This window comes from Lagopus leucura, unplaced genomic scaffold (genome assembly GCF_019238085.1).
Source record: "Lagopus leucura isolate 7727_CA_CO unplaced genomic scaffold, USGS_WTPT01 Super-Scaffold_100001, whole genome shotgun sequence".
Lineage (NCBI taxonomy): Eukaryota > Metazoa > Chordata > Aves > Galliformes > Phasianidae > Lagopus > Lagopus leucura.
This window is the reverse complement of record NW_024962262.1, coordinates 51,803,429-51,827,435: the sequence shown is the minus strand read 5'-3', so window position 1 is coordinate 51,827,435 and position 24,007 is coordinate 51,803,429. Positions and strand designations below refer to the sequence as shown.

Below are 24,007 nucleotides of genomic sequence, written 5' to 3'. Positions count from 1 at the left end.
CACAGCTGTTACCTTTGCAGTGGGGCACTAACATAGTGGTGAATAATAGGATGTAAGGGCTATACAAGCAGAATGCCCTTCCATTTCCAGAAATAGATTTGTAATGAGAAGAAAATTCAAAGCTTGTTTTTTTGTTGTTTTTTTTTTTTTTTTATATTTAAAGACAAGCCAGCAGCAGCATGGGCACATCTTCGGTAGTCATCTCATGGTAAGAACAATGGCAGCAGCCTAGAAAAGCTGAGAGAAAAGTTTAGTCATCATTTGGACCAAAGACAGATGTAAATTAATACTTAAATTATCGGGAACTTTTAAAGAAACACCTTTCTCAAAGTATGGGGTAATTTTCAAGACAGACAATTTTTCAAGGGAAAGCTTTGCACCAGAAATATTGCAAGCTGTTACGTAACTGCACTAAACAAGTATTATCTTCAAATAGGTTTTTGCAAAAGCAGACAAATGTGACAACTTATGTCTTACAAGGATAACCAAACATAGCCATGTGTTCGAGGAGATGAACAAAAATCTTTCTCCAGCCAAAGCTATCCCTTCCAATGTATTATATTAACCTGCTAGTTTAAACTGCTTCACTTGACCCCTGCTAATATATCTCGAGTACAATGTTAACTTTGGCACTCACAGTGCTCAAGGGACCAGAGGAGCTGGAATGTCAACAAGTGAATAGAAACGTGTTTCTCTCATTGCTCAAGATCTTTGAAAGGATAAAGTCCATCACAACAGATCTGACTTCTGAAAGAAGTGGATGTGGGGAAGGGGAATACTTTACCTTCAGTTCCTGGGAAAGACATCTCATTTAATATCTTCAGTGCAGGTAGGTTTAGCTCACCTGAAAATGCAAAGAGAAAGAAAAGACAACATGGAAGAAGAAGGGGAGGACAAGCCAGTCCTCTTATCCTGCTTGAGAGGTCAGAAAGCAGGGTAGAAGAAATAAGACCACAGGACTCCAAGTTTGATTTTGTAATCCTTTGAAGGATTTTGGAGGCACTGCAATTGAGCAGTGCCAGGCTTTACATGGATCTGCACAGAATTAACTGGATAGGCAGCCCAGAGAAGGCAGTGGCTATGTTGTGTCACTGTTTAAAGAATAAAGACTTTGTACTCTATCTGGAATTTGTGTGAAAACTCAGAGGCGGTCCCGCTCACTGCTCCTGGCAGACATCCCAATGGCTTCTGCATCCAGAACTGGGGGAAGGGAGATGGAAAGCAAACACAGTAAATCCACTCCCACTTCCTCCCACACACATCTCAGGGGATCAGGCTGTTTAGCGAACCAGAGAACAAGAAGGAATTCCAGAGCAGGAAGAAGAATTTGTTCTCCATGTTGTTAAAAGGAGCTGGCTTGTTTTTGTAAGACTTGGTGTTTATTGTGGCTTACTGGAAATTGCTATCTGCCGTTTTCTTGGATTTCTATAAGTTCCGCAGTACAACAAGGTTCAACAGTAAGTTGCTGCGCTGATTCCTAGAGGATGGTGCTTTTTGGAGTTATGGATTATGGATTTGTTCTTTTAGCTTAACAGCTAAGGAAACTTGACAAGCCTTAGGCCCCAGTACAGTCTTTGTTGCACTCACGGTGATGTGTGAGCATCACAGGAGCACAACTTTCAGAAGGAACCAATCTCTAACAGAAAAAGCTGAATATACATACTATTTAAATTGATTTTATTTTTTTTTTAAAAGGTATTTCTTCTAGCCCTTCAATAGGGACACTGTTTGTAAAATGGCCTGCAATAAATCAAGGAGCACCACTTTTTATTGTGCCACAGCCAGTGGTATTAAGACTGAAATGTCTTGCAGTGCTACTCAGCTCCTCAGTTGACATTGCAGTGTTGTTAAGATTGTACCAAGTCTCAGTCTAAGCATGGCTGTAATTGCTGTCAGCAGTCAACTGTAGCACATGAAACTCTGGGGATGCAGTGGAGGTAGCAGAGGTGCTGCACCAGCTTGGAAAACTTCTTAACACCCATAGGAATGAAAGAGAAAGAAGGGTAGCAAAACAAGGATTTCTTATGGTCTGGATATTTCATATTTTGATAACCTTTCACAGTGAAGAAATTAATATTTTTAATTTAATTCAGTGTACAGCAGAGAGATGAAGTTTGCTAGTACCAGAGCAACCAATTTATCCTGTGCATCTGGATGATTGTTTACACAGTTCCTGTGCAACATTTTCTGCAGATTTCTTGCTCTGCATCTATTCACAAGCAAAAAGAGTGCATTCCCCAAGCCATTTTTTGTCCAAAGCAACTAGCTCTACCTTTTATTTCAGCAAGCATAGGAAATTGCTTCCACTTATGAAGTGTGCCTCGAAAAGAAAAAAAAAAGTATATTTAGAAACAGAAAGGTTATTTTTAGGCTTTAAAGTCCAAGGTGAATTCACAGAGTTGGCAGGTAGAAAAATGGGGCTGTTAAACTTATAAATGGCATTAAATTTAAATTTGGAAGTTCTTTATCATAATGATATTTATGTTTCTGGAGAGTTTTTAGTAACGTTCAGATGGAAGCACCTCCCTAAAGGCAATAGATGGCATCCAAATCTAAGAGTGTCACATTCATTCCCTAAGAGTTGCACAGTAATTACTAGTTCCCAGGCTGGCTTTTATTTGAGGCATATTTTGTAATTTCTAAGCTCAGTAAGGATTAGTTTATTTTCCTGAAGTTAAATTTCAGTTTGATGTTACATAAAGAGTGAGACACTAGATTTACATATCACTGCCTCCTGTTTCACTTAATAGAAACCCTCATTTCAGTGAAGACCAGCAGTTTTGTGCTTCTATTTAGTAACCAACATCTTTAACATCGATTTAAAGTATTTAGTCCTCTTGCCAAACATGAGTCTGAAGTTAATGGCAACTGAAAGCAGGCTGGATCCTGTAATGCTGCATGCTGAGCAGTGCCCTCAAAAGTGCTTTCTCCTACATTGCAGGGTCTGCTCAAGAAGGCTCTGCAAATAGACGTTCAGAAAGTTGGAGGCTGCACTGTCAAGCCCTAGTGCACTGCATTCTTGTTGTCAGCCACAGCACTGGCAATATGGTTGTGATAATACAGGGTAGTTAATAAGCAGCTTCTCAGACAAGGTCACCAGAGCTGCTGGGCTCTCATTTTTTTTTTTACTTTAAATATTTTTTAATTTTACATTTTTCCTTTTTTTTTTTTTTTTTTTTCTTTAACCAGAATCATATGACAAATGATGTGCCTTTTTCATACAAGGGGAAGCCATGAAGTTTACCAAGGAAGACAGCGGTAAGAAAATGTATGCACTGGGGAATCTTTCTTGTATTTTTAAATGTTGTGCATAATAAAACGTAAACAGATCTCTAAAAAATAAAAATTGTTGAGAATCTAAGAGCAGTGAATATGGATTTAGAACTAGATCTTCTCATAGAATCATAGAATGGCTTGGGTTGGAAGGGATGTCAACGATCATCAAGGCTCATCAAGTTCCAATGCCCCTGCCAACAGGCAGGGCTGCCAGCCACGATCAAGTACTAGACTAGGCTGTCCAGGGCTTCATCCAGCCTGGCCTTGAACATCTCTAGGGATGGGGCATCCACAAACTCTCCAGGTAGCAGTTCCAGCACCTCACCATCTCTCTATAAAAAAAAATCCCCCTGACATCTAACCCAGATCTCCCTTCCCTTAGTTTAAAACCATTCCCCTTTTGAGGCCTTTAAGCCTGTTTTTGGTTTTTTGTTTGTTTGTTTGTTTGTTTATAAAAGGCAGAGGTTTAGGAGCATGAGTACTATATTACATTAAATATAGATTTATCACATTGTGCTATCTTAATGAACTAGTAGTCAGTAGATGTTTTCTAGTACATGTGCTTTATTTCAGGTGAACTACTTCTCACAAACGTATTGAGCAACTAAGATATGTGCTGAGATAGACTTCTAGGAAGATACATTCCTAGTTAAGCCAGTTAAGCCCATTGCTGCAACTTTGATTCTGCAGATGGTACATAAACGTGGTGCTGTTTGTAGCACTGTGCCCAATGGATACAGTACTCAAGCTATTGCCATTTTAACCAGTTGCATGACAAAATTTCTGCTCAAATGAAATGAAAAAGTACTGGTTTCAGAAAATATTCACGAGCTCCATCTGCAGGAAGTATTTGGTAGCTCCTTGCATCTGGTCAATCTTAATACTCTAATAATTAAAAGTACATTATAAAGCTTGCAAACATTTTTTTTTCTTTCCATTTTAATTTTAACTTCAGGAGCTGCCTAAGTATTTGGCTCATTTTGTACTTGTCTCTAAGAACTTGTGTATCAAGTCCTCCAAAACCCAATTTTTTATTGATACTGGCTGATGATCTTGGCATTGGAGATATGGGTTGTTATGGCAATGATACTATCAGGTAAGAATTCTACAAAATAAATTATGCCATCCTGGTAAATTTCAGTGGGAAAAAAACCCTGCAGTGGTGGCAGTATTAGAAAATTTCTTATTAACAGACCAGTTTATCTAGATACACTTCTTTCCAAAGCATGTTTAAAGTAAATGTTCTACAGTAATTCCTCTAGGAATAAAAATTACACAAGCATGCTTGAGTGACTCTCATGGACTTTCAATTTTCAGTATGTATAGTCAGAAATTTGTAAATGCGCACGTGCCTCATATTTTTCAGATATGTGTATAGTTTGTATGTATCCACAACTCAGGTGCTGAAACATTAAGGACTGAGATCAGGGTATCATACCAGCTAATTACTCTTGTTGGCTTGTTACAGGGTGACACTTCAATCTATAATGCGCTCTATTTATCCCTACTGCAGCTTTCAGTCTGGATAGATCTTGATTGTTAGAATGATTGTGTATATTTATCCCATGTCTTTTCTCATCTGTTACAGTCTTGCAACTTGAGCGCCCATGTCTAGTAGTGGAATTTTTTTCACTGTGCTTCATGAGCTTGTGATATGAAGTAGAACTGAAATAGCTTTTCTTTACACATGAATAAAAATCATATTGATATGATTTTTCTTTTTAGGACACCTCATATTGATGGTCTGGCAAAGGAAGGAGTGAGACTTACTCAGCACATTGCTGCAGCTGCTGTCTGTACTCCCAGCAGAGCAGCCTTCCTGACTGGCAGATACCCCATCAGATCAGGTTGGACCTCTCATAGTTCACTGCAGTTTGTCTAGCCATTGTTGCTATTAAAAATCCCTTTAAACAAACCATTATAAAGACTGGTTAATCTAAGGCTTTGGGACCTCAGTGAGATGGGCAGAAATAAAGATGACTAGATTTACTGATTGATTTCCATGGGAAAATCCCTACATAAAGCACATTTCATGTGGTTAAATGACAACACAGGAATGGATGAAAATCAAAACAAGCACCAAAGGTATAAACAAAGTAGTTGTTGAATGTTGAATGTAGTATTAAAATTTATATTAAGCGAAGTATTTTGATTACCCTAATGAACATTTTAATAATGAAATCCGTCAGTGTGTGGAATAGTTCTCAGTGATTCTCAACGTTTAATTCAGCCTTTTAAAGTGAAGACAGAAAACCATCCATGCTATCTCATGAGGATAGCTTGTCTGATCTCACTCTAACTTGCTAAAGGAGCTATAGCTTTGAGCTTCGTGGATAAGTGTTTTGGGTTCTTTTTTGGTTTTTGGTTGTTTTGTTACTTTGTTTGTTTGTTAGCTTGGCTTTTTCTTTATTTTAAAAATTGCATCTCCTCTCCAGGCATGGCATCCAGCACAGAACGGCGCATTCTTTTTTGGAATGGGTGTTCTGGTGGACTGCCACCAAATGAAACTACGTTTGCCAGAGTACTGCACGAGCAAGGTTATTCTACAGCACTTGTGGGTATGAGACACAGAAACTTGATATCTAATGTTATTCAAATGAGATTGTTTCTGTAAATGTTTTTCTTTGCCAAAATATATCCAGGATCAGATAAACCAAAGTTTTTTTGTATGGAAAACTTTAAAAACCAACAGGGTTTTTCAAATTCCACTCACAACCCAACCCCCAGTAGTGTCAATACAATATAGGTGATAATTCAAAAATGGTATGTATGTATGGAATACACAGATGAACACAGCAAAGAAAAATAACTGCAGAGGAGGAGAATATCTTTCTTGCCTAGTACAGTTTGCTTTAGAAGAACCAATATTCAGACAGAGCAAAAATATGTTGTCTGACAGTTGGTACCCAACTCCACAGTGGTCTTAATTCTATCTGATGGCTAGATTTTCTGTTACTTATTCATCCTTCTTATCATACAGAATAAAAAGGTTTTAATTTTCTTCTGCTGAGACGAAATAGCTGGAAAAGTTCTCTTGCCTCCAGGGGGTTTGGGATCAGAATCTGTGTTCAAGAAAGAAAATCCTTTTAATTGTTTGCTAATTTTTCCTGAACAGTGATTATATGCTGTGTCCTTCAAGCACCTCTCAACTTTATACTCTTCTAGGTAGTCACAGGTGCTGTGTGCTTAACTGTAATAATTGTGATTTTCATGCCTCTACTTGGATTCAGCACAAAGAAGTGTCCTTCATTTCCTAAACTGAAATGAGTCTCAGTGATGTACAGGCTTCACACAAGCTTGTGCAAATGGAAGATCTATCCTTAGCTCGTTGCAGTCTGGTATAGTTTGTTCTATAAAATACACTCATGTACAGGAGCACTGAGCTTATTAGTAGATCTCTGATGTTATTTGTCTGGTTAATAGGCCCAAAGCCCATGGTTATAGGCTGTGTCCTTCAATGTCACAATAATTACACTGCTCGGTAAAATGACTTCATTAAGTTTCATTATCAGTGCATGACATATTCTGATATGTCCAATTGTACTGGATAATTAGAGTGGCCTATTTTGCTACTCATTTTAGGAGCGCTAGTTTGTACAACTTATTCCTGAATTTTATTTTTGAATTTGAAGGTCAGATTGAAATTATGTGTAAATTAGTTCATAATTTTTGCACTTAGTTGTTTCTTTTGGCACAAGGGATTCTCCCCACCAGGCCACACACTTAATTAAAGTCTACTTTATCATGCAATCAGCCTGAAATATTGCAACCATATCAGTACTTAGAGAGGTGCCTGAGCTGGACTGTTATCTATGTGGAATTATGTCAGTTAAGTGAAGAAAAAGAGCTATTCTCTCAGATGCAGCGCCAGGAGAGCCTGTCTTATTCCAACTAGCTTCTCCCTTGGTTGCACTTCAAATGAGGAGTGCAGCCAACCTTTTAGAAACAAAGGCAAACATACGTGAGAGAAATGATGTTGGTTTTAATACTTCTGTTTTGTATTTCCAGGGAAGTGGCATTTGGGTGTGAACTGCAAATCCCACCGTGATCACTGCCACCACCCTTTAAATCATGGCTTTGAATATTTTTATGGCATGCCTTTTACTCTTCTGAATGAGTGTCAAGGCACAGATGACCCTGAACTGGCCAAGTCTTTGCAAGATACATATTTGCTTTATACACAGATAATCTTCCTAGCAGTGTTTACGCTTTTGTTTGGAAAACTTACCTGCTTATTCTCAGTAAAATGGAAAATAATAGTATGTGTTACCATCTTTGGTCTCCTGTATTTCCTTTCCTGGTTCTCCAGCTATGGATTCACCAAGTACTGGAACTGTATTCTGATGAGAAACCATGAAATCACAGAACAACCAATGAATCTAGAAAAAACTACTTCTAATATGCTGAAGGAGGCAGTTTCATTCATTGAAAGGTAACCAACAAAAACAGTCTCACTTCTTAAGGATTTTTTAAATAATACAATTGCTCTGTCATGCACTACTGGGTTACACAGCTGGCACACCAAAGTATCTGCTCCTACTGTTGGCCATCAGCAATTTGCTGTTTTCTGGCATCCAGGTAAGGTCAGCACCCAACTGCTGTCCTTCATCTTTTACATAGCTTGTTAGCTTCTCAGGAAAAGGAAGATGATTTTGTTGCGTTTTTGATTTGTTCACAATGGAGTCCTAGCCAAGGACTGGGCCTGCAAGCAGTAGGGACAGAAAAAATGATCTTAGCCTGATGAATGAACTCCCATGTAAAGTTCCATAAGTTAATGTTTTGCAAGCAGGAGACTGATACCGAGATTTGTTTTGTTTTACCAAAGTGTCTTTCATTTAAGATGCTACCAGCTAGAGTTAAACTGACTGCTAAATTCTTAGCAGTATTCATGTGGCAAGTTTGGACATATCCCTGAATAAGATTGTATTATTTCCCTGAGGGCTTGCTTGAAGATTTTGTTGTTGTTTTTAAGGGGAAATGAAGTGAGAGAAATCTCTTGTGCCTAACTCTGAACACAGACAAGCTTAGGTTTCTCAAATATCCTGCTTTATCTCTAGCTGCCAGTATTAAAGGGATGCAGTTCCCTTCTGGGTGCAATATCATACCTGCTGGTTTCACATGTCTATCTCAGATACTCAGTGACACCAATATTTAGATTTAAGCAAGTGAGTCCTATTCTCCTTGCCACTGAACGTGTTATTTAGAATCATAGAATCATAAAATGGTCTGGGTTGATTTCATGCTTTACATGTATCTAATTTGGAACCAGAAAAAAAAAAACCATTACTATTTTAGTCTTTCTACAGAACCAAAATCTTTGAAGGGTGTTTTAATCCCCTCCGTCTCCCAAAGCCTCAAAAATGCAAGATATCAAAATCTGATTTTTTGTTTTTCTAGTGAGATAGTCACTACCATGCTGCTATTATATTTTGTTTAGTGTGGTAGTTTGCAGAGAGATGACTACTCTTGTTTTCTCTTATTTCAGAAACAAGCGCAGACCATTTCTTCTCTTTTTTTCCTTCTTACATGTTCACACCCCACTCATTACCACAAAGGAGTTTCTGGGAAGAAGCAGGCATGGCCTGTATGGAGATAATGTAGAGGAAATGGACTGGATGGTGGGTAAGTGGTGATCTCGAAGAAAATAATTTATTTAAATATGGAAGATGACAGAACTCGCTGTTTATATATGACGAATCTTGCCTTGCATATATAGTTAGCTCCAAAGGTAGCCATTTCATTACAAATCCTCTTTTCTTATTCTTAGTGTGAATGTGGAAACTTTTCCTATTTTTAATTGACACACTTCAGTGTTGCAGTGCAAAATCATAGAATCATAAAATCATTTAAGTTGGAAACAACCTTTAAAGGTCATCTAGTCCAATTGCCCTGCAATGAACAGGAACATCTACAGCTAGATCAGGGTGCTCAGAGCCAGGTTCAGCCTGACCTTGAATGTCTCCAGGGACAGGATATGCACCAACTCTTTTGGCAATCATTTCCCCTTTTTCTGTCACAACAGACTCTCCTAAGGAGTTTGTCTCCTTCTTTCTTACAGCCCCTGTTTAGATATGGAAATGTCACTTGGATTAGGTCTTCCCAGAGCCATCTCTTCTCCAGGCTGAACAGCCCCAGCTCTCAACCTGTCCTCACAGCAGAGATGGTCCATCCCTTGGATCATTTTTGTAGCCCTCATCTGGACACACTCCAAACAGGTCTATGTCTCTACTGTACTGAGGACTCCACATCTGAATACAGTATTTCATGTAAAGTCTCACCAGTGCAGAGTGGAGGGGCAGGGCCACGTTCCTCAACCTACTGGCCATGCTTCTTTTGATACAGTCCAGGATACAGTTGGCTTTCTGAGCTGTGAGGATATACTGCTGACTCACGTCCAGCTTGCCATCCACCAGTATCTCCAAGTCCTTTTTGGCAGAGCTGTGCCCTATCCTTACAATCCCCAGCTTGCACTCATGCGGAGGGTTACTGTGATCCAGACGCAAGACCCTGCACTTAGATTTGTTGAACCTCATGAAGTTATCCTGGGCCCACTGCTCAAGCCCATCTAGGTTTCTCTGGATAAAGTCAGATAATCAAATATTACAGAATCATAGAATCACCAAGGTTGGAAAAGACCTCCAAGATCATCCAGTCCAACCGTCCATCTACCATCAGAATAACCTCACTAAACCAAGTCGCTTAGTACAATATCTAAATTTTTCTTGAACTCTTCCAGGGACAGTGACTCTACCACCTCTCCAGGCAGCCCTTTCCAGTGCCTGACTACTCTTTCAGAGAAGAAATTTTTCTTAATATTCAATCTGAACCTCTCCTGGAGCAACTTGAGACCATTCCTTCTCGTCCTATTGTTAGTTATGTGGGAGAAGAAGCCGACCCCCACCTCATCACAACCTCTTTTCAGATTGTTGTAAAAGAGCTATAAAGTCTCCCTTGAGCCTTCTTTTCCCTAGACCAAGCAATCCCAGCTCCCTCAGGTACTTCTCATAAGAGTTGTGCTCCAGACCCCTCACCAGCTTCGCTGCCCTCCTCTGAACATGCTCCTGAGCCTCAATGTCTTTCCTGTAGTGAGGGAGCCAAAACTGTGTATGGTATTCAAAGTGTGACCTCACCAGAGTTAAGTACAAGGGGACAATCACTTCTCTGATCCGGCTGGCAACACTATTTCTTATACAAGCCAGGATGCCATTGGCCTTCTTGGCTACCTGGGTGCAGTGCTGGCTCACATTCAGCCAAATGTCAACCAGCACCACCAGGTCCATTTCTTTCAGCCACATTGTCCCAAGCCTGTAGCATTGCCTGGGGTTGCTGTGGCCAAAGTGCAGGACCCAGCACTTGGTCTTGTTGAACTTCATCTCACTGGCCTCAGCTTGCAATCCAACCTGTCCAGATCCCTCTGAAGGCCTTTCCTATCCTAAAGCAGATCAACACTTTCCCCCAGCTTAGTGTCATCTGCAGACTTATTGAGGATGCATTCAATCCCCACAAGTCATCAACAAAGATACTGAACAGGACAGGCCCAATATTGACCCCTGGGAAACACCTTATGACTGGTTACCAGCTAGATTTAACTCCATTCACTACCATGCTCTGGGCCCAGCCAACCAGCCAGTTCTTTACCCAGCAAAGGGTGTACCTGTCCAAGTCACAGGCTGCCAGCTTCTTCAGGAGAATACTGTGAGACACAATATCAAAGACGTGGCTGAAGTTTAGGTAGAGTATGTCAACAGCCTTTCCCTCATCCACTTGGCAGGTCACTTAATCATAGAAGGAGATCAGGTTGGTCAAGCAGGACCTGCCTTTCATCAACCCATGCTGTCTGGGCCTGATCCCTTGGTTGTCCCACACATGCCTAGTAATCTCACTCAAGATTATCTGCTTTATTACCTTATCTGGCACTGAGGTCAGGCTGACAGGCCTGTAGTTCCCTGGATTCTCCTTACAACCCTTTTTGTAGAGTCACGCTGGCAAGCTTCCAATCCCTGGGGACCTCTCCAGTTGACCAGGAATGCTGACAGGCAATGGAAAGCAGTTTGGTAATCACCACCGTCAGCTCAATCAGCACTCTTTGGCAGATTCCATCTGTCCCCAGTCCAGGCAGAGTAATAGGTCTCTGTTTACCCCAGAATTATGGGGAGTTTATTCTGTTCCCCATCCGAGACTTCCATGTCACGTGGTAGAGTACCCCAAGTATAATTGGTCTGACTTTTAAAGACAGACATAAAGAAGGCATTCAGAATCTCAGCCTTTTTCTTATCTTCAGTGGTCACACTGTCCCCCACATCCAGTAAAGGATGGAGATTCTCCCTTGCTCTTCTCTTACTGTTAATATATTAAAAAAAAAAAAAAAAAAAGTTCTCTTTTACCCTAGTGAGCAGGTTGAATTCAAGCTTGTCTTATGCCTTTCTAATTTTCTCTCTACACATCCCAACAAATTATTTGTGCTCTCCCCGTGTTACCCATCCCTTCTTCCCCAGGAAGCAGACTCTCTTTTTCTCCTCAGAAAAAGTTCCCTATTCATCCATGCTAGTCTTCTTCCCTGCCTTTTATGGCCCTTCCCTCATCTTATGGCACAGGAGGACAGCCTGCTCCTGCACCTCTAAGATTTCCTTCTTCAGAAGCATCCAGTCTTCCTGGACACCTTTACTCTTCAGGACTGAATCCCAAGGCACCCTCCTTGCCAGTGCCTTGAATAGATCAAAGTGTGCCACCTGGAAGTCCAAGGTAGCAGTTTTGCTGACGTTCTTTCTAACTTGGCCAAGAATAAAGAACTTGACCATTTTGTGGTTGCTCTGCCCAAGACAGCTCCTATCCTCCACATCTCTCACCAGTCATTCTGTTTGTGAACGGCAGGTCTAGCAGGGCACCTTCCCTTGTAGAATCTCTTACCAGCTGTATCAAGTTAACTTCCACACGCTCTAGAAACCTCCTAGATTGCTTCCTCTGTGCCATATTATATTTCTAGTATATTTCAGGAAATCTGAATTCCCTCTTGAGAACAAGGGCTAGCAATCAGATATACTTAATCTGCGCCATTTGCCTCACCCCTAACCCCATCATCATTCCCCCAGGCTCAAGCAAGCCTTGTTTTAACAGGTTCCCCCTTCTTACCTAGTTTAAAGCCCTCTCAATGAGCCCTGCCAATTCCTAGGCTAGGATCTGTTTCTCCCTTTGAGACAGGTGAGACACATCTGCAGCCATCAGGCCAGGCACTTCGTAAACTCCCCCATGATTAAAAAATAAAATAATAATAATAATAATAATAATAATAAAATAATCCCTGTGATTGCACCAGCCTCTTAGCCATGCATTTATGAGATGGATTTTCTTGGTCCTCTCACTATCCCTTGCTGCCAATGAAGGGTTATAGGAAAATGCCATCTGGACTCCTAATCCATCTAACTGCCTCAATGCCCTCAAGACCCTTTTGATAGCCCTCAGGCTTCTCTCAGTGACTTCATCACTACCAACCTGAAATATCAGTGGGGATAGTAACCAGAGGGGTGAACCATACTAGGAGTTTTTCTAGTAATGTCCCTGACTCAGGCCCCAGGAAGGCAGCACACCTCCCTGTGGGTAGGGACTGGCTGAGATACAGAGTCTTCCATTCCTCTCAGAAGGGAGTCGCTTGCAACAATTACCCTTCTTTAGTTTTTCGATCACATTATTAATTGGAATATATGTTTATGCAGTTGAATACCCTCAAAAGATGTAACTTGTTCTGCTGCTGAATACTGCATTATATGTGGTGGGTTTGTTCTTTTTAACAAAATTAATCCTTAGAACAGAAACCAGAACTCTCTCCTAGCCAAAAGGCCAAATTAAAAGGACATGGTGTTTCACTTAACAATTTAATTAAATTTAAAAACATAATATACACTTGGAGCCCAAATTTAGACCTAAACCTTAATTAGTAGTTCATTTTTACTTCAGGAGGAGGAAGATAGCTCCTATTTGCATTTATTCAAAAGCGAAGCCCTGCTGACAAAGTATTCATCTCCTGTCCATGATTCTCTGAACCTTTTCTACCTCCAAAAACCATGCTTAAAAAGTTGTAGTTTGAGAAGAGTCTGACTGCCTGTGATTGGCAGGTTGAACACCTCTGCTAGATCTCGTTGCACCAGAGAACTCTGGTGCAATCTTCTTACTGTCACTTGGCAACAATCAAATTCAGGCACAAGCTACTCAAGCAGAACAGAACAACAGAAGTACAAAGGTACAAAGGACATGTGTTGCATTGACTGAACGGGATTCTGCTATTGAGGACAAACATGCTAAAAGATTTGGGTCTAATTCAGACCAGAGAGGCCTTGAGTCTTCTTTGGCTAGGTGTCTATTTGCAGGTAAGATCAATAATAACGAGCTGACCATTGCCTCTTGTTTTTTCCTTGCACACAACAGCTGTTTCTGCTGCTTCTGTAGCTATGGAAGCTGTTTGCAGTGATTATATTTTGATGTAGTGAGTGATGAGAAAGAGCAATCAGAGGTAAATTATATACTCTGTGTAAATGCTTCATGCTACCAGTACTGAAAACATTCCTTATGAAGTTAGATTTGAATTGCACTCTGCAGAGTTTTTACCACTAACATCCTGAGAACATTTTGGCTGATTGTGTGAAGCCTGATTTCAGAACACCTATGTAGCCCTTGGTGAGACACAAGCAGTTTTCAGCGATGAGGCAGTGCTATTGTTTAAGCTTGTCAACAGGCTTTAGGTTACTCAATGGATACAATCCTTGACTCAGAAAATTTGCAACACAAACATGACAGAATATTCTGAAAAGACTGAATAAAAGGATCATTCATTTACGTTATTTTCCATTTAAGTTTTTTGTTTGTTTTATTGACACTACAAACAAATTTTGGACACATTCAGCAGCTTTCTGTTGGGCTCTTCTTACTTCCATAATTCAGGATTATGCATTGCTTGCGGTTGCTCATAACAGAATTCACTGAGGTCAACACAATAACAGAATTCACTGAGGTCAACACAATGACTGGCTGCACTGAATTTTAAGTCAGTGAAAAATCTGACTATATCTCAGGATATTGTTATGTTGTTTTGCTTTGTTTATAGGTAGGCTTCTGGATGTTATTGACAAAGAAGGATTGAAGAACACCACATTTATTTATTTTGCATCTGATCATGGAGGATCTGTAGAGGCTCACAGAGGAAATGCCAGATTGGGTGGATGGAATGGTATCTATAAAGGTAAAATCTTAGTGGCACATGCATGCATAAGACTGCCTATTGAAAAGAAAGCAATAAAGTATGTCCAGATATGTTTAAAAAGATATTTCCTTCTCAGACTTGAAGTCCAAAACCAAAACCTCACAGATTGTCCAAATGTGTATACTTCCTAATTTTCCTCTGAAATGTGAAAACATAAACTTGTGTCCTTTAATATTGCTTCTTTAAAGACTTACCAATTCTTGATATTATTGCCACAAAGTTTCTCCTAGACATCCTTCTTTATCAGTCTCATAGGTTTATTAAAGCCTGCCTTTCTGGAGATTTTTAGTTTGTTCTTCTTTCTATCCTTGAGGTTTTAAATTTTTTATGGTCATTGTCTCCCAACCCACCTCCCGCATGGTCATTCTCCACTGATTCTTTCTTTAGTATTAAATGCATAAATATTCCCTTCTGCTTGCTTTTTCCACTTTTTTTGCCACATAGTAAGAAATAAGTTTGTTTGTTTGTTTGTTTGTTTTTCCCTCAGTGAACACAATGGGAAAAAAATTAAAACAAAACAAATAAATCCATTTCTAAAGCCCACTGCTGATTAGTATTTATCTCTGTCTTTCACTTCTCTTAGATGAACTCTATTCTTCTTTCTCTGTTCCTCACTGAATACTGTGAAGTAATAGAGTGCTACTTCATGTGAGAGTGTACATCAGTGCAGCAAAGACTGGAGATGAAACCAATAATTTTTTTATGTCAACAGACCTGATGAGATACCTTAATCCAGACAGAGATCCTCTGGAATTTCTCTAGTTGTCTAAGTCATGAGTTAATTCTCTAGACTTCTATACCCTGAAAAGCCACTGTGATATCTTGGGCAGCTTGGCACTTATTGTATAACAGCCTGAAGACTGTTCCCACCATTTACATCCCAACATAAGATGCCACACATTAAAGTGTAAAATAGAGAGTAATAAGTAATGAATTTATTTTTGAAGAGTGGATCTTGCACTGTAGCCATTCTACCATTCTTTGGAATTTAGTGTGTTTGCATTAAAAGTATTTGAATAAGAAAGTTGTAAGATTTCTTGTTATGCATGCATAAGAAATGTCTCATGTATACATAAATATATGTATTTTTCCCTCCTATTATAGGTGGAAAAGGAATGGGAGGCTGGGAAGGAGGGATCCGTGTTCCAGGAATAGTTAGATGGCCAGGAGTGTTGCCTGCAGGCATAGTTATCAGCGAACCAACAAGCATTATGGACATTTTTCCAACAGTGGTTCACTTGGCCGGAGGGATAGTGCCTCAGGACAGGTACAAAAGAAGCTTCCTAAACCATGTTTGCTCTCCTTTCTTGTTTTAGATAGAAGCTGACTAAGTGTCACACATCTTAACACTTACAGGTTAAATTCTGTTAGTTGCTAAAAAAGAGAGTTCTCCATCAATCTTTCTATTTAGCTTTCCGCATCTTATGTGATTATATGGGAAAAAAAAGAGAAAGATAATATATGTTATCAAGGATACTAGCTAACTCAGTATTCTAATCATTGAAAAGACACTTAGTTAACTGGGATAATTTGGAGGACTTTACAAAACAAACAAACATAAAAACCCACAACTGCTTTAGACTTAATTTTACTTAAGATGGGCCCTCTCCAAGCCTGGTTCTTTGTGAGCAGGGAATATGGAACAAATGCCCTGCACCTGGATGCCAGTAACGGAGAAGTATGTTCCTGGACTGTAAAAAAAAACATAGAGCCTATGTTAGTCTTCTCTAAGAACAAGTGAAAGGCTGGGTGACTAAGCCATTCTGAGAAGGAGCATAAAAGCATAAAAGTGTTGCACAACTAAACCAACTGTTAGTCAATTAATTGTCACCATTTTGACAACGCCTATCACTGATCTCAATTTCAGGGAACCAGAACCAGTGAACTTCCCTTCTCTACAGTTATCACTTAGCCCCAGGAAAATTACAGTGACGACAGCTTATTTCCCCAGAATGTGTGAAGTAGCTGCAATTGTACAAACTGCTGGAAACTACTAATCACTGGCCACCACCCATCCAGACAATTAAAACTGTCAGACGTAATAAGCTGAACTATAGTTTATTTTAGAAATGACATTTGAAATCCTAGTGCTTTATCTATAGAGAGTGAGTACTGATCACACTGCAGGCAGGGTGCAATTCCTGAACAGTCTGATGACCTCAGTCCTCTTCACCAGGGTAATCGACGGGCGCACCTTGCTGCCATTACTGCAGGGAACATTGCAGCACTCCGAGCATGAGTTCATGTTTCACTACTGTGGTGTGGTTTTGCATGCAGTACGGTGGCACCAGAAAGACAGTGAGTATAAATGTTCCCCCTGCAGCCTGTGGGAGATAATTCAATGACCTCTCATTTCCAACAGAATAACAGGTGACAACACTTATACACATTTTGAGTAAGTTTATTGATTCAAGCACAGTTCTTTTGCAACGTGCAGAATGAGCATTGTTGGCTATCCTGCCTTGCCTAAGGTGAAGCGTTTTGCTCCCTGAGTAGCATAACTTTAAGAATATTGATATTGTTGCAGTATTTCTATTGCTTTTGATGTGTGTAAGGCCTGGACATAGTAGGCACAGTGGGACCTCTCAAGGGAAGAGCACAGGGACAATCACCTTCCTTTCCATGCCGGCCACCCCTATTATTGATGCAGCACAGGATGCAGTTGGCCTTCCAGGCTACAAGCACGTACTACTGGCTCATGTTCAGCTTTTTGCCCACTTTCAAGTCCTTTTCCACAGGTATGCCCTCAAAGGGTACTTCTCCAAGACCGTACACACATCTGGGATTGCCCTGATCCAAGTGCATCACCTTGCACTTGTTGAATCTCATTATGTTCTCATGGGCCCACTCCTCAAGTCTGTACAGATTCCTTGAGATTATATCTCTGCCTTTTATTATATCAGCTGTACCACTCAGCTCAGCATCATCAGCAAACTTGCTGAGAGTACATTTGATCCCACTGTCTATGTCTATAATGAAGATGTTGAAGAGCATTGGCCCACGATGGACCCCTGCAGGGCCCCCCTAGTCACTGGCCTTCATGCAGCTGTTGACCACAACCCTCTGGCTGTGACCAACCAATTCTTTTTCCACTGACTACTTCACCCTTCAAATCCATATCTCTCCAATACAGAGATAAGAATATGGTGTGGGAACACATCAGTGAAAAAGACCCTTGTAGAATTCAAGAAGATGATATCAGTTGCCCTTCCTTTTTCCACTGATACTATCACTCCATCGTTGAAGGCCACCAGTTTGGGCAGGCATGACCTGCTGTGCTGGCTGTCTGGGATCACCTCCTTGTCTCCCATGTGCCTTCCAGCAGAACGTGTTCTGTGGTCTTCCCAGGCACAAAGGTGAGGCTCACAGGCCTGTAGTTCCCTGGGTCTTTCTTTCTTAAAAATAGGAGTGATGTTTCCCTTTTCCAGTAACCAGCGACTTCACCTGACAGCCGTGACTTTTCAGATATGACAGAGAACGGCTTGGCAACCACATCAGCCGGTTCCTTCGGGGCCTTAGGGTCCATGATATCCATCCCCATAGATTTGTACAGATTCAGCCTCATGAAGCAGTCTCTGACTCCATCTGTTCTTACAGTGGGAGGGATTTTGCTCCTCCAACTGCCACCCAGAGGTTCAGGAATGTGCGAGGCAGGGAAGCCTGAGTGCCAGTGAAGCCTGAGGCAAAGTACCCCAGTCTTCTCCAGCCTGTTGAGGACCGTCCTCTCTTGATCAGAGTTGGAGAAAATATAGAAAAGATAGAAAACAGTAAATACAACAGAATTCCTTAAATCCACTTCTTCCATGAAGTGGAGTGTCTTACATTATTCTAGGAAAGGGCTTCGTTTTTGTTTGTTGTCCCCCATCCCTTGTTGTGAATTCTTACTATCTCTTTCCCAGTTATTAGACAAAAACGTTAGGAACATTTTTTGTCTGGAGAAAAGAGAGAATAATTCTTAACAAGAACAACAAATAAAAGGACGAGACGGGGAAGGGAGAGGTTCTGCAGCTGCCTGTCTTCTGCTGCGTCGCTGAGCGCTGCGACCTGCGCAGCCCTGCAGTCCCAGCGGCCAAATCCTTCTCTGGCCGCTGCAGCTGAGCAGTTGGACGCGGTCACAGCTCGGTGATCCCGGCCTCAGCAGCTGAGGGGGCAGCGCCAAGGGGCTCTGTGATAGACTTGGTGCAACTGCTTCGGGCCGCCGCTGAGGGGAGCAGGAGCGGGAAGGCGCCGCCAGGGGGCAGCGCGGCACCGCCAGCCGCCGTCACCGCCACAGCTACGCCGTGAGAGTCAGGCGTCAAATAAACAGCTTAAACGGGGAGACAGCTGAAATTTAACAGCAATTCAATAGCCCTGCAGCGATGTTGCCGGCCTCGCTTTTCGTTTTCAAGTTTGGCAGAGCCTGCCGAGTGAGCGTGGCCCCCCGCAGGCTTAGGCGTGGAGCTGCCCCAGGAACCCGAGTAGGGCTGTAAGAGCAGGAGGAGACATCGAGAACAGCCACGGCGCAGAGATGATGGTTGTCCCTCCACCTGCGGTAGCTTCACTGCCAAAACGTTGGTTCTTGCACTCACTGAAACCGCAGTTTGAGCTTCAAGCTCAGCCCATAGCTCCAGGCTTCAACCCATCTAATTTGTTAGCCCATAAACTTGTTAGCAGTACCTAAAACTGTGCAGGAGCTAGGAACTCAGATCTCCTGTGCCTCCGAATCCATCACAATTCATCGAGATCTCTTTTTAGTACGTGTATATTCCATACAGAGGAAGCCTCGTCTGGCTGCAGACTCCTCGAAAACCTCTGCTGGAGGAGTCACACTGCACTTTTCTAGTGAAATCTGAATGTATGCACCACAAAGTTTGAAGAACTGCTTTTTGGGTTGAAGTACTGCTCTCCTCCCCTCCTTCTCACGTGTTGAGCTCCTTCTCACATCTTGTCCTCCTTGGATGTAATAAGGTTGATCTACACCAGAATTTTAGTTCAGACCAGAAGTATGCTTTTGAAGCAACCCATTCTGAGCATACCCACTCACCATGTTTTTATTTGCATCACAGAATGGTCTTAAGACTGTAACTTTAGTTGTAGAGGAAGCCAAAGTGTGAAACAGACTCATACTCCATACACTTGTACCACAAGCAGATGTTGAGCAGACAGGACCAGAGAGTAAACCCCCAATGAAGCACCCCCAAACAAGTACAGTGTGGAATTCAAGTCATTAATACTGCTTCTGCTGTACAGATCATGTTTTAATAGGTCACACTACTTGTAACGTAGATATGGAAACCACATCCAGACGTAAGGTGTATTTTATGTTCCCACAAAACACTAAAGTGCTGCTACAGCTGTCATTCATGCCTTTATGTCATTTATACCACTGAAACACAACTGCTGCTGGCTAGGTCACTGGAAACAATCAGGCATTCTGCATGTGAAATTAAATAATATTGTTTGGCTCAACTTTCATCTGGGACAGGAATTCTGTTCCTTTGCACTGTGCTGATGAGCTTCTAATTTAAAATAATCTGATTTAATGCACAATATGAAGGTGATATACCTTTAAATGAGCGCAACTGAGAAAATTTAATGTCCATTCTCTTTTATTTACTGGACAGGCTGAATATGAAGCCATGGTGTCTTGTCACCACAATCATAAATTAAGCACTCCACTAGAGCTGGAAGTGTTAAGCTAGAAGAGGCTTATTAGTGATAGTCCATTTCTTTCTGCTCATTAAGTTGATTGATTGTTACCAGATGGGCTTGAGAGATGTTTGGATTGAAGAAGCAGGTTTTCTTTCCCTTGGATATATTCTATTAACACGTTGCCCTAAAATTCACACACATTCTTCAAATTCTGTCAGAGCTACTTCAGTAGCAAATTGCATTTCCCTTTGCTTCTTAGGAAGGGCCATACCCCCCTGCTAGTTTCAGTGGTGCTGATTTCCACCACCTTTTATTTTATTTTTTATGACCCTTCATAACTCAGGTGTCTACTCAGCTCACCAATACAGGTTAATTACAATCAGCCTGACTGTATCCTTCCCAATGACCTAACAAGGACCTGGCTCTCTCCCACTCTGCAACTTCAGTAATTCTTTGCAGCTGGGGGAAAAATGGATGATAAAAATGTGCAGAATGTGAACAATTCTCCTCAGACACTACACTCCTGTCTCTGAATTACTGTGCAACATGTTATGAGGAATTCATCTCAATTATTAAAGAAAAACAGTGACTGTTTTTTTTTTTTCCTGAACAATAGTCACAAACTTCTCTACCATAAGAATTCATACTTGTCCATCTCGTATTTATCTATTAAACAGTGATTTTAGCTATATTACAGGAGTACAGCTAATCTGGGAAATGCGCTTGGCCTAAAGGTTACTTGCTTAATTCCTTCTGTAAGTATCTGTGCTTCCCAGCCAACAGACAGAAGACCCAAATCCCATACTTAGGAAACCCTGATATGACTGAGAATGCTTGCATTTTTGTCACAAGACAAAAATGTACTTTTATTCACAAGATAGGGAAAATTAGGTAGCCTTAGAACAGCAAAGCGTGCACCAAAAGCTAAGGAGCTAAGGAATACCTGTCCTCATTAAGCATCAGCAACAGTGAGCCAGTTTCCTTTATAAAATCAACCTTTGCATCCCTGCTCTCAATTCCAGCAAAATATAACTAAAATCTATCATTTCTAAATGTACTATGTAAAAACACAGGCACTGAGATATCATCCCTCTCAAAAATGCAGTAGAATAGCTTAGAAGGACCTGGAAAGCGTGCAATAGAAATACGTAGCCAACGAGCAACAGAAGACGTTCAGTTAAAAAATAATCTGAGATTTAATGTCTGTTATTTGCTCCTCATCATCTTTTACACTGCTTTTTTTTTTTTTTAATTTGATTGAACAAACATGTCCTAGCTGTAGTAATATGGCAGAGTCAGAAGAATAAAACTACAGAATCCTGGTCACAGAGCTCCGCACAGGGGACAACAGACAGACAGGCTGAACCAAAACAGAAATGCCGTGTAGGCACAATGCAGATGTCAGCTAGCTGTGCTCAGTGGCTCCAAATATTGAAGTCCCTCTTTTATTCTCTGCCCATTTTCAGAGGCAGTATCTAATTGCTGTCTTTTTGCTGGGCACAGTTCTGCTTCATCTTGGAGTGAGTTCAGTACAGTGCTTCCTCAAGACAGTGAGAGGAATAAAGGGAAAAGAGGGGAGATGAAAGCAAATATCCCCTTGAACTGTATTTCCTCTGTCATTTTTTCATTAACAGTTAAAGATCTGCACTTAAAATACAAGCCCTAAAGTTGCAAACTGATTGCTCTCATTCTGTTCACTTGAAAACTATTTTCGAGATTTTGTTCTCATGGCCAGCCATTAATGCCATATTTGAAAACATGCTTGAAAGTAGGCACAGGCATGTGGTGCATCAGTTTGTGTCCAGATGCTGTTCTTGGCTTGGATACAGAGAACTAACAGAAGAACCAGCTACTTGTACCTACATCCAGAAACACATTTTCCATTTTGCCCAACAAAGAGGCATACACAGCTTTAAAGGAACACAGGAAAGGGGCAGAGATTCTCTCTACACTCAAAATGTTAGACCTAACCATCCATGAAGTGTAAATAGCCTTGCAAATACCGACAGCCCAGGTGTGCCCATGAGTCATTCTGAATCCGTGCCAGCTTCCAGCATGTCTTTTTTTCTGTCTGTGACAACCACAATACACGCTCACAAATAACACAGACCTTGAACCAACTTCTCAGGGATCTCCCCGGTGCCTACTGCCATTAAGCTGTTCAATGTGCTTCTGTTGTAACAGGAGGTACCGTATGGAAAGCTCATTATGCTACTCCACTGTTCCAACCAGAAGACTCTGGAGCTTGCTTTGAAAGAGGAATTTGCCCATGTTTTGGAGATGGTGTAACTCATCACAACCCTCCACTGCTGTTTGATCTGTCACAGGATCCATCAGAGGAAAATCCCCTAGCCATGGACACCGAGCCTTTCTTTGATTCTGTGATGAAGAGAATAGGAAAAGCTGTAGAAGAGCACCGTAAGACCCTGACCCCAGTCCCACAGCAGCTGTCTCCTTACAGTAATATGTGGAAGCCATGGTTGCAGCCATGCTGTGGCACATTTCCATTCTGTTGGTGTGACAAAGAAAGCGAGAAAGCCGATGACACACTTTAATACCAAAATCAAAATCGAGTTAGTTAAAAAAAAAAAAAAAGTAGCAATTTTCACATCCACATGACTACAGTCATATAGAGATGGGGGACAAATTACACCAGAGTAATTGAGAGGGACATTTGTGATGCTTTTTGTTCAATCTAAGCCTGTAGTTTTAAGCTGTTTTTTTTTTTAAGAAATGCTCCAAACACGCTCTGCTCATGTGAACTGCAAATTCTATGCCTCTAATGGATAGTTCTAGATCAGATACACAGATAACTGAACCAAAGTGTCTTTCCTTACTGATTTTCAACTTTACAAAATTATGAATTACAAGAGATTAAACTTGAATTGCTGCTGTGTTGCAGGTAATATGCTTGTTAAGGCACCAGGTCTGTGCCCAAAAGGATCTCTCTTCAAGGTCTTATCCTTTTAATGAAAAGGCTGTTGTGTGCTTTACAGCACAGTTGTGCATTTAATTTGGAAACACACCAAAACACAGTGGCCTCTAAGAAATAAAAACATTCTAGTTTATAGCAGTATTTTACCTCATCTTTACATGTACTTATCTGCCATGTAAGAGTTTCTGGAGAAGAGGGGAAAAAAAAACCCAACAAACCAACACTGATAAATGTGTTTTAAAAATTAGGTAGCTAAATTTACAATTCCAAATCCAGCATTTAAGCATCTAGCTATTCTGAAATGCTAAACCACTGCAATTCCAACTGACACACAGCTTCCATGTTAAATCAGCTCCCCTGTAGGAGCATTGAAAATCATCATCCAGCTGCCTGGACAAGATAGTCCCAAATTTCACAATCCCCGAGACCAATCTATCTGTAAGCTGCATGTCCCACTTCGGCATGAATGCTCCTGATTTTATGGGAGTGTTGAAATGCCCCCATTAAAAATGTGCTTTGTTTTGGAAGACAGTACTTTGGTTTCAGTAGGTGTTAAAAAATCCCCTGCACACACTAATCACTTCAGTGTACAGGTCACATTCTATGAGCCAAACAAGTGTCAGCACTCTGTACAGTCATTAGGGAAAGGTAGGGAATTAAAATATCTAATCCTCTCTTACTGCCCTCTGGTTAACTGCGTTCATCTCTCAATATATAATCCTGACCAGGTTCTTGCAGGGGTTTTGTATCAAATCCAATTTTTAGGCAGAGGTTGCTGCATTTTCCGGCTCAAAAAAAGAAGTAAATTGTGTGGCGGAGACTCAGATTCAAACCTCTAAACCTTCCTGAACACTGCGTCTTCATTCCTACTGCTTAGCTGAATGTCAGCAAGATTTCAAAGGCAGCACAGAAAG

At 41.0% G+C, this 24,007-nt stretch overlaps 1 protein-coding gene across 7 annotated transcripts; it reads left to right on the top strand.

Moving 5' to 3' along the window:
• The first annotated feature begins 596 nt into the window (after positions 1-596).
• Positions 597-24,007, top strand: LOC122178063 (arylsulfatase H-like). 7 transcript variants are annotated; one of them, XM_042867976.1, is made up of 11 exons: positions 598-829; positions 3,190-3,258; positions 4,232-4,372; positions 5,002-5,123; positions 5,712-5,834; positions 7,285-7,708; positions 8,762-8,898; positions 14,372-14,506; positions 15,632-15,794; positions 16,704-16,825; positions 22,343-24,007. In XM_042867976.1, the coding sequence occupies exons 2-11, from the start codon at positions 3,203-3,205 to the stop codon at positions 22,711-22,713; spliced, it is 1,794 nt and encodes a 597-aa protein (XP_042723910.1). In that variant the 5' UTR covers positions 598-829; positions 3,190-3,202; the 3' UTR covers positions 22,714-24,007. The 7 variants fall into 7 exon arrangements, with proteins under 7 accessions (XP_042723915.1, XP_042723910.1, XP_042723913.1 ...); XM_042867979.1 differs by having other exon boundaries at positions 3,190-3,268; XM_042867975.1 differs by lacking the exon at positions 598-829 and adding an exon at positions 1,279-1,457.

Excerpts from the sequence above, each read along its gene's own strand:
- LOC122178063 (XM_042867976.1), top strand. The coding sequence starts at position 3,203 with ATGATGTGCCTTTTTCATACAAGGGGAAGCCATGAAGTTTACCAAGGA. Across the intron at positions 3,259-4,231 it reads GTTTACCAAGGAAGACAGCG|GAGCTGCCTAAGTATTTGGC; the intron begins GTAAGAAAATGT and ends TTTTAACTTCAG. Across the intron at positions 8,899-14,371 it reads GGAAATGGACTGGATGGTGG|GTAGGCTTCTGGATGTTATT; the intron begins GTAAGTGGTGAT and ends CTTTGTTTATAG.